The sequence below is a fragment of the Trachymyrmex septentrionalis genome, unplaced genomic scaffold (assembly GCF_001594115.1).
Source record: "Trachymyrmex septentrionalis isolate Tsep2-gDNA-1 unplaced genomic scaffold, Tsep1.0 scaffold88, whole genome shotgun sequence".
NCBI classification, from domain to species: Eukaryota; Metazoa; Arthropoda; class Insecta; order Hymenoptera; family Formicidae; genus Trachymyrmex; species Trachymyrmex septentrionalis.
In genome coordinates this window covers 966975-977392 of record NW_017306070.1, presented here as the reverse complement: position 1 = coordinate 977392, position 10418 = coordinate 966975, and the positions used below count along the sequence as shown (strand labels likewise).

General features: G+C 32.0%; 3 protein-coding genes across 6 annotated transcripts in view; all 3 read left to right on the top strand.

The window, feature by feature from the left end:
- The window catches only part of LOC108755542 (myotubularin-related protein 4), a 10447-nt gene extending 6552 nt beyond the window's left edge, over positions 1-3895 (top strand). For both annotated transcript variants that reach the window (XM_018498607.1, XM_018498606.1), the window contains exons 8-17: positions 63-253; positions 345-540; positions 634-819; positions 1067-1231; positions 1330-1580; positions 1647-1880; positions 1961-2249; positions 2394-2495; positions 2583-2767; positions 2972-3895. In XM_018498607.1, coding sequence (XP_018354109.1) covers positions 63-253; positions 345-540; positions 634-819; positions 1067-1231; positions 1330-1580; positions 1647-1880; positions 1961-2249; positions 2394-2495; positions 2583-2767; positions 2972-3308 — 2136 coding nt within the window. In that variant the 3' untranslated portion in view covers positions 3309-3895. The remainder of the gene's footprint in view (positions 1-62; positions 254-344; positions 541-633; positions 820-1066; positions 1232-1329; positions 1581-1646; positions 1881-1960; positions 2250-2393; positions 2496-2582; positions 2768-2971) is intronic.
- Positions 3896-5178: 1283 nt separating this feature from the next.
- LOC108755544 (proteasome subunit beta type-6) lies at positions 5179-9158 on the top strand. Its single transcript, XM_018498613.1, has 5 exons — positions 5179-5398; positions 8205-8272; positions 8378-8509; positions 8587-8861; positions 8919-9158. Exons 1-5 carry the CDS (start codon positions 5306-5308, stop codon positions 9044-9046), a joined length of 696 nt encoding a protein of 231 aa, XP_018354115.1. The 5' UTR covers positions 5179-5305; the 3' UTR covers positions 9047-9158.
- Positions 9159-9452: 294 nt separating this feature from the next.
- Positions 9453-10418, top strand: part of LOC108755543 (sodium-coupled monocarboxylate transporter 1-like) — a 14359-nt gene continuing 13393 nt past the window's right edge. The window contains exon 1 of one of the 3 annotated variants that reach the window (XM_018498609.1): positions 9453-10005. The gene's annotated coding sequence lies outside the window, so the exon portion shown is untranslated. Of the gene's footprint in view, positions 10016-10418 lie in introns of all 3 variants that reach the window. The other 2 variants (XM_018498610.1, XM_018498608.1) reach the window with 2 other exon arrangements.

The window sequence follows — 10418 nt, the reverse complement described above, 5'->3', positions numbered from 1 at the left end:
ATATATATAGTTTAGGCATACAATTAGTTTCATTTTTTACATAAATAATTTCCGCTTTATAGAAAGTTTTAATTGTCGATGCCAGATCTTACACAACCGCCGTAGCAAATCGGGCACGTGGCGGTGGTTGCGAGTGTCCCGAGTATTACCCTAGCTGTGACATACAATTTATGAATTTACCAAATATCCATTCAATACGAAAAAGTTTTCATGCTGTACGACAGCTTTGTGCATCGGACGCGGATCAACCAAAGTGAGTTCTTCTTAGACTGTTAAATTTATATGCCATTTATTGAAATTCTCAATTATTTTAATCTTTTTTATTAATCTAATTATTTTTATAGTTGGTTAAGTTTGCTGGAAGGAACGCGATGGTTGCAGCATATGTCGGGTTTATTGCGAGCAGCAGTCACTGTAGCGTCTGCAATAGAAAGGGACGGTCGACCAGTATTAGTGCACTGTAGCGACGGCTGGGATAGAACTCCCCAAATTGTCGCGTTAGCCCAGATACTACTTGATCCATATTATCGTACTATGGAGGTATACATTATTTTTAAAGAATAATAAATAATTAAGTTAATATAGCTATATAATTTTCTAATACTCTGATTTTATAATATTGTTTTATTTTAGGGATTTCAAGTTTTAATCGAGAGAGAATGGTTAGACTTTGGACATAAGTTCGCGGATCGATGTGGTCAAACAATCGGTTGCGACGATCCTAACGAGCGTTGTCCAGTATTTCTTCAGTGGCTCGACTGCGTCCATCAGTTAATCCTGCAATTTCAATGTAGCTTTCAGATGTCGTCAGCATATCTAGTAAATATATGTGTATAAATAACTATGTACATAAATATGTATAAACATATATGTATGTGTATATATATATATACATACATACACATATATATACACATATATATACACATACATACATACATACATATATACACATACACACACATATCATGAGAGAAGATATGTATTATCAAAGAAATTATTCTAATATTATTTCTAAGTGTATATTCTTTTAATATTCCTATTAAATATAAAATTCTTATTTCAGGTAAAATTGGCCCAACATACCTACTCGCAATTGTTCGGTACATTCCTGTGTAATACCAGGCAAGAGAGGCTACAATTGAGACTACGCGAACGTACGTTTTCAGTTTGGCGTTTTCTCAATTCGACTGCATTCGTAAATCATCTATATTCGCCGTTAAAGAATCAAGTACGTCATAAAATATCACATGATTGATGTAATTCCACACAATGACAAAAGGTATTTTAACAATACTGATTTTTATATTATTGTTTATGTTATTTTAGGTATTATGGCCGAGTTGTAACGTACGCGATCTTGTTCTGTGGTCTGAAGTATATCTAGGCTCTATGGAATCGTCGCTTGGTATGAGAGACGATAAACAAAGAATGACAGTAATAGACATTGAAGGTGGCGAGAATGAGGAGCCACAGGGGCAAATGACGAAGACGAGATCATATGGCGATCTTATGCATGCTCCTGATCATGCGACGCATTTGCACAGAAGACGCAGCGATCCGAGTATTTCTATAGAAAAGTATGTTATTAAATGATAAAAATTTGTGCGATAAGTGGACATATTCGTAAATTTTTTTCGTTGCAGGAAATTTGATTCTCTAGCACTTGAGACTGAGATGGATAAAAAGAATGTAAAATACGATAACAAGAACGAAACCATGAACGAAAATTTATCAGAGACTGAAATCAGGACAAAACGAGATATCATTAATCAAACATCCAATGATTCGCCTGCCAATCCTTCGGTAGATAGTTCCACTGATACTTTGATACCCAACAATGATTCTGTTGTTCCAGTGGTGAATGAAGAGAAGGAAACGTAAATACATATTTTTTTTTATATCTCAACAATGTTCAAATGAACTTTTAAACAATTGCAAAATTTGTTAAAATTTGTAGGCAACAAATAAATTCATCGCGCGATATTGTTTCACCGTGGATTGAAACCGGCACTACTACTGCACAAGTTGTTTGTTCTTCGTGCAATCGTAATCATAATGAGGGTAGTGACTTGAGTGATACTAGTGCTCCATTGATATCAAGAACTCCGAGTAGCATATGTCCAGCTTCTCCAACCCATCAAGATGTTATACTAGATAATCCTGACTGGTTGGACGATGTTGATGGTCTTCCTGTTATATGTTGTGACGTTCAAATGCGAGTCCAACAAATTATCGTAGAGCATAAGGTATCTTTAGCAGCAAATGTTATTTCACACACTTTCGAAATGTTCTTTGAAAATGTCTGACAATATATTATACATAGCAGATAATCCTGTTTTTTTTTTAAATAATTTGTAAAATAATTATTTAACTTTTGATTACTTTTTTAGCTCAAGGAGGAAGCCTTGAGAAAGGAATTGCATACAACAAGACTGGCACTAATCAAACAAGTTTGCAATCACAATGCAGATATTGATCGTATAGATGACATCGTAAGTAAAGTTCTTTGACTTGATAATTCTTTTTATGTGTCTATGCATACAAGAATATAATAAAAAAAAATATGCGATGACTTACAGGGTTCATTACCTGATTCGGTGGGTAGCGCCGGTGAACATGGGGAATCACTACCGTCGGATATGTCCTGGGAAGCTGTTGAGGAATTAGGTCCTGCACCTACTTTATGGGTTCCCGATCATGCCGTGACTCGGTGTATGGGATGTAACACGGAATTCTGGCTTGGTAGACGCAAACATCACTGCAGGTATGCATTTCGCATAACAACAGTAGACGCTGATAATAATAAAGACATACGTATGTAATGAAAAGAAAGTAATAATAAAAAAAATTTCTATATTCAATAAAGAAAATATGTTTTTTAAAATATTAAATATGATTTTTCGGTATTTAAAATAGTATTATATTGTTTTTTAAATTGTGTAATTCCTAAACTTATTTTTGTACATAGATGTTGTGGGAAGATTTTCTGCGCCGATTGTTCCGAGAATTCTACTCCCTTACCTAGCGAGCAGCTCTATAATCCTGTAAGAGTATGTAGCGACTGCTACGCACGGCTGCATCATCATCATCATCATACAAGTTCCTGTCAGTGTAACATCCGACAACAAAATATCAAAACAGAAAATGAGGCAGACTCTTTCGAAACAGCGACTTTACAACAACCAGTTTCATGTCAAAGATCGAGGAAATTACCCACTACAACAAAGGATTCCTGCTGTGACAACTTATTGCAAGCAACACATCAGAAAACGCAACCATCTATCGCGGCAGCCACAGTAAACTGAAAAAAAGAGTAAGAATCGAGCAGGAGAAGAAAAATGCAACATGAAGAAATGCGATTAATCTATACGATACGCTTGTCGTATTCATCATTTATATTGCATACATATGGCACATGGACTAATGCATCTAGTTTGTTCTAAGCGATCTAATATATTTATTGCTAGATTAATAATTTGTACGAACAAGTGTATAGCTGATATGGAGAAGAGATGACATAATCAGTATACGAAGTGTATATAGCTTGAGAATAACTCGAAGACTAAGATTCCCAGAGAATAAGATTCTATTTCTTTTATAAGAAATAGAAGGGAATCTTTCGAGTTTATCTAGTATCTTTATGCTAATATGACGAGGGGATGATGAGTGGTAAAGTCTCGGATAGGCTGTGATCGACATCTAACTTTGTAGACGACTACACTATCAAGCGAAGTGTTGATTAATTGTCAATTGATCACGAGAAGGGCGGTTATTTGCTAATTAGCAATCGGATCGAGCAAAACGAATAAAATCATATTTCTTATATCGACATCGATGTATAAGAATTGGGATATTAAATGTCATTATCTCATTGCAAGTGTCTTATATCAATCAGATTCACATAAACATCCAGTATCTATATTTTATTTTTCATATCGATCCCTTTCATTCATAAATATATGTTATACATGTACATGCGTGCGTGCGTGCGTGCGTGCGCGTAGGGTGCTCCATTTTAAATGACTACCTCAAATATCTCTTGAACAGTGAATACATTTTAGAGAAAAATGTTTCAAACAAAAGTTTCATGACTTCGAGGAGGACATAAGATGGTACCATTGGTTTGATTGTGAATAATGTTGTTGAAAGATCAGGGCAAGATCACTTTGAATTTTTTTATTAAAATCCCTTATTTTTTATTATATATCCTTGTAACTTCGAGAACTTTTCAAAAAAACGAGAGTAGCGCACTTGTACACAGTTTAATTGCATACACCATTCACATCGGTCTGTTCCTAGTAATTTTTCACTACTTCACCAATGAGATTATATTATTTTAAATTAGCTAGTTAGTGTTGTCGGCAATTGATATATATACACTCTTTTAAAACACTATAATAAAATATTTTTTCATTAAGTTGTAATATTTTTTATAAAGTTTTTTTAAGTATCGATTTTTTTATGAAATAGTAAGGATGAAGATTTTGTAATGAAAATACTTAATAAAACTTATCTGAACAATCTCGAAAACGTTATTAACCTCTTGATACACATAACTATCAAAACATGACAGTTCACGAATTATCATGTATTACATTATTTTTACATTCGATTGGCCACGATCGGCGCAAACGGATTACTACTTATAATAAATGTTACCAATCCGTAGAAAATAAAACTATGGTGCCTCAAGGGTTTTTGTTGTTACCAACATTATCTCCTCTTTTTTTATAAAAATTGGGTGCATTCGGAAACACGACCGCTCACTGTAAGCGCTCAATAAGCTCTTGCATCTGATTGGCATATTCCATTAGAACTAAAAATATAGATCAAACAGATACAAAAGCTCACTGAGCGCTCGGTGAGCGATCGTGCTTCTGGATGCATTTATTATCGTGTAACCATCAAGCAATTGGAAAGCACCCAAGCCTGTTAATTGGCTACAAGCAGAGAGAAACCTGAGAGAAGACATGACAGCCCAAAACCTGTAACCGCAAAATGCTACCGCGCACTACTGCCCCCTGACAAAGTGGACATAAACTACATAGCAACGTTCACTTTTTTACGGTACATCGTCCACTTTTCAAGGCTGGAGATGATAAATCAATATTTAGTTCAGAGGGCAGCATTTTGCGGTTACAGGTTTTGGGCCGTCATGTCCTCTCTCAGGTTTCTCTCTAGTTGCACCCTAGCGGAAATCCACTAGGTGTCTGGAAAATATTTTACACTACGGTTGAATGTGATTGTACGTATTTAGAAGTTTACTAATATTTGACAGTTCAGGTTGTTAAAAATTACGAAAATGGCTTATATGGATAATGTTCTTCAATCGTACGCAACTACTGCACCACATAATACAATACCAGATTGGCTTAATTCAGAGCAAAGCACAGGGGTGAGTTATGATGCGATATGATGCTGTTTTAGGTTATAATGACATTGCAAAGTTGAGATTTGGTCGATTAAAGCTAAAAAACAAATCGATAAATATTAAGAATATTCTATCCACTTCAAATTTTAATAAAAATGCGCTCAATTGTATGCGTTTTCCCATAAAAATAAACATTTGATAAAAGAAAAGCGTTGTTCTATCCTTCAGACTGACTCTACAATGATTCTACAATAAGTCGGAAATCTTACCGGTGCTCTACAATGAGTCGGTAGTCGGAAATCCTAAGTGGTTCGAAGTGTTAATCGGTGAAGTTATCCAACTTTGTACGACTAAAAGATTGACTAAGACTTCCTATTACCGACTACAGACTCATTGTAGAACTCTCATTAAGATGACCCTACATGGTCAATAATACTGTCAGTATTAACAAATACTGAAATAATAGCAATCTGCTTGCTAAGTATTTTAACTAGCTTAGCTGCATATAAGTATGGTCAGCATACAAAGAAATTCACACTAAGAAGCGAAACTGTCTTAGAAATGAGAAGACTGAGAAGCTAGTTTTAGTGACAATGGAATTTACATTGATGGATTGCTAAAAAGGCGCAACACACTGTTACGGGAGGTGTAAATAGGAGTATGAGAAATGAGTTTGTGAATAAGGAAGAAAATAAGGATATTTTCACTGACTCAGATTCTGATATGGAAAATAATTTAGAAATTGATGTAGAAACCAATTCAGAATCTCAATCAGATACAGAGTCAGAAAGTACAACTGAGACTAACGATAAAGTTGAGATTGAATAAAATAATAAATAGATATATTTTACTGTTGTTTATATTATAAGTGCAGGTTTTATTATAAAACTTCTGTGATAATGAAGTACAAAATTTCTGTGATAATGTACAAAACAGTTTTTTAATTTTTATAAAAGAGATTTTTTTTTTATTAATAAAGTATATTTATATTAAGATTGATGTAAAAATGCTTCTGTTTTCTATAAATATTATCTTATAACATAGACACACAGCTTGTTAACAATTTTGAGAATGCACATGCACAAAACATTTTTCGTTTAATAAAGGAAAGGCTCAAACATAATGAACAGAATAAGGAATACAAAATTAAACATGAAGAAATAGAATTATTAGAAATAAATAAGCAGGCAATATGATTGTTCGTCTTTATTCCTTTTTCTAATTCTTAATGTTTAATTCTATTTTTCTTGTTCTGAATCCTAACATTATCCGTATCATTTAATTGGCTCCTTTTTTTATTAACATTCAATGTTTAACAGAAAAAATTTAATTTATAAACTATAGAAATTACATAAATTGTCATAACAGAAAAAATACATTTCTTATGTCATTAGGAAATTTAATTTTAATAAAAAAAAATGGAAGATAATCATACCTCAAAGCGGGGATTTAACGCTACGCGTCGATCGTGTGTAGCCATTGCCGTTTGTGATGAATGAACAACTTCCCGCGCACCTAGCAACCTTGAACACTGGGCTGTGCGCTTGTATTTGGCAGTGAACCGGCCGAATACGCGTTTAAGGAAATTAATCTGTATTAAGAAATTAATATCTCGTTAATCCTAGCTATATATACTGAGGTTCTAGAAATCCCAGTGCAATTTGCTAAATCGAGATTTTTTTCTGAACTTTTCGTTTTCTTTGAATCTATATATCTCGAAACTCCTTAATTCTATCCACTTTTACATGGATTTATTTTTTAATAAATTCTCTATTAACTGAAAAAAATTAATTGAAATATGTTCTTTTTTATGGAAGTTACGATAACAAATATGAATAGGTTAACTATTGTGAAAATTGCAAAATAGTAGAGGACTTTTGGACTCAATTTAGTCTACTGTATCTGCTCACAAGCATTGTGTCAATAATTACGGGATCCTATATATATCTAAAAAATTGTTAAATATTCTTTATTTGTTTCTTTTAATTTTTGAAATTAAAGATTACCTAATTATTTGATAATTATTTTATTAAAACTAAAATTACGAATTATGGAAAAATACCGCTATTACGAAGTTATTAAGTTTGCTGATACAATAACAAATGTCTTATGCATTCTGCAAGCATTAAGATTCTCAGTTTACGAATGCTTTAGGCTATGTTCTGACTGTCAGTATCGAAAATTTATAGTTCATTTTATGCGTATACTGTAGATTTTCAGTGGTGGCAGTGCATATCGGAACACAGCTTTAGTATTAATACAAAATCTAGGTTTTAAAGATCAAATTATCAGTGTGGATAAAAATAAGAAAGAATGTTATGTAAACATGGATCCAGAATCACTTTATTAAAATAAGTCCACAAAAAAGAAATGTACAGTTATATAAACATTTTCGTATTTTTACCTATAAAATTCACTGACATAGTTTACGGTTAAAATCTATATAGTTAGATTGTTGAATTTAATTGTTTTCTATATATTGTATATTTATTTAAATAAGAGCGAAAACTTATAAAGATATAATTTAATATGAAATATATTTATTAGAAATATTAAAAAAGAAAAATGTTATTTATGGAGCATTATCATATCTGAAAAAAAAACTCATTCAGAAATAAACAATTGAACAAAATTGGTAGCTTTTATAAGTAAGATACATATTTGTTATTCATATTTACACTCTCTTCTACCACTTACAAAATTTTATTCAAATATCTGCAAAGAGAGACGGGTTTATTACATGTCCCCTTATCTTAATTTATGAATTTACTATTAACTCTTTACGTCAAAGTGATGCAATCTTTAAAGTTGTCTTGCAATCTATTTACAGACTTCAATTATGGCATGTGAATTTAATGGTGGCGTGGTAATAGGGGCTGATTCTCGAGGTACAACGGGGTAAAGTATAATTATTTAACAAAGCAATTTTTATTGATTATTCTTCATAATTTTAACTTACATAATTTAACTTACACATAATGTTAACGTACATAATTTTTTTAGAACCTATGTCTCCAATCGTTTTGCCGATAAATTAACGAGAGTGACAGATTATATTTATTGCTGTCGATCCGGCTCGGCAGCAGATACTCAGGCAATTGCGGACATTGTAGCTTATCATTTAGGGTTACATCAGTAAGATATCAGAGGACATTTATAAAATTATTGCATCTATTCTATCTAATCAATATTAAGATGTACTATTTTTTAAGGATGGAGCTTGGAACGCCACCTTTAGTGGAAACTGCTGCCAATGTATTCCGTGAAATATGTTATAACTACCGAGATTCTTTAATGGCTGGGATCCTAGTTGCAGGATGGGATAAGCAGAAAGGTGGTCAAGTTTACAGCATTCCCATAGGCGGTATGTGTGTCAGACAGCCAATTTCAATTGGTGGTTCAGGCTCAACATATGTCTATGGCTATGTGGATGCTCAATACAAACCCAATATGTCAAAAGATGAATGTCTCGGGCTGGTAGAGAACAGTAAGTATTGTAAAAAAGATTCATTAGTTTAAAAATTAATGATTTCGTTTCTTTTAGCACTTGCATTAGCAATGGCTCGTGATGGTAGCAGTGGCGGTGTAATACGTACTGGTGTTATTACAGAGAAAGGAATTGAGAGAAAAGTCATATTAGGCAACGAATTGCCGCGCTTTTATGAAGGGTGAAAATTATGTCATTTAATGTTTATCACGATATGTTTAATATAAAATGTATTTCTAGAAATTTATGCGAGATATATGCCGCAGTTGCTAATTAAAATTAAAGGAAAAATTGTAACTCAATGTTTTTCTTTTTTTTTCCTCGATATTCATCCTGGAGATACAATAAATATTCTTATTCTAACAAGCAATAAAATATAACGATATCATAAATTCTAATTACTGTTAATTCATGCGAATCATTTAGAAGTATTAATCACATGCTGGAATATTATTATACTTAGTATTGTATAATATTCTAATTATGAAATATTTTAAAGAATTTTTATATAAGAGATTTAGTTTTATATAAAAAGATTCGTGCTGAAATCGCGCAGCTCTTAATTTAATCAAATATATTCATATCTTCTACTAAATTTAGATCATATTATCCACTTGCGAGTCTTGTAACTGCGAGGTATATCCATTAGTCGTTCGTTTTGTACTCCATACTTTGTGCCTATTGTCAGTTTAATTAGAAGATTGTCACAATGACACTATCGTGATGCGCGTAATCGCGGCGCGGCGCAACGCTCCGAACTCTTTTAGGTTCCGCCATAGTTCGCGTGATCTTTGTCAAGGTAGTCGTCTCTTGGCTTTCGCGATAGATTCATCATTTTTGCATGTGCATACGCTATCCTTATTTGTTAATGACGACCGATCCAAAGGATATCCATTCATTCTAATGTAGCCTTTACTTTATTAACAATCGTATGCACATTTATATTTTTAAAACTTTAAATTATTGTCAGTTTATTTTTTACACACCTATAAAATAGAATTTGTAATATTGTTATCAATATTTCGCAATACGAGTGATAATTTATCATTTCAATGTTTAGTAATTATAGTTTGGTTTTTTTTATTTACGCGCGCTAAAGTGATTTAAGTGAGTAAAGAAATCATCAATTCGAAAATTTATATCAGTAGGTAAAGGTTGTTCTCTCTAGATACTTTAATATTATAACATAAATATAAGTAAAAAAGTATAAGTAGCTCTCAAAAAGAAAGTGTTTGCTCATTTTGTCTTTGGATATCTACGTAATAAGAATTTTATTATTTGTGATATTTTTGTAATTTACGGATAATAAAATAATAAGAGTACTTCTTAATATATTCTATTTATACATTTCTTAAAATTTATATTACTTAAAATTTAATTTTTTAAATGTATTATAAAATTGTTAATCAGAAATTATTTGAATAACATCGATTTCAGAATTTTTTATAATTCCTGGGAAAAAATGTTATATATGAATATATATTTTATATATAATTATATATAATTGTATATAAAATATGGCAATTTTTTATATAATTATATATAATTGTATATGAA

What these genes read in the sequence shown, in the direction of transcription:
- LOC108755544 (XM_018498613.1), top strand. Translation starts at nt 5,306, where the DNA reads ATGGCTTATATGGATAATGTTCTTCAATCGTACGCAACTACTGCACCA. An exon ending in GATTCTCGAGGTACAACGGG is followed by an intron (nt 8,273 to 8,377) that starts GTAAAGTATAAT and finishes TAATTTTTTTAG; the next exon opens with AACCTATGTCTCCAATCGTT. An exon ending in TATCATTTAGGGTTACATCA is followed by an intron (nt 8,510 to 8,586) that starts GTAAGATATCAG and finishes CTATTTTTTAAG; the next exon opens with GATGGAGCTTGGAACGCCAC.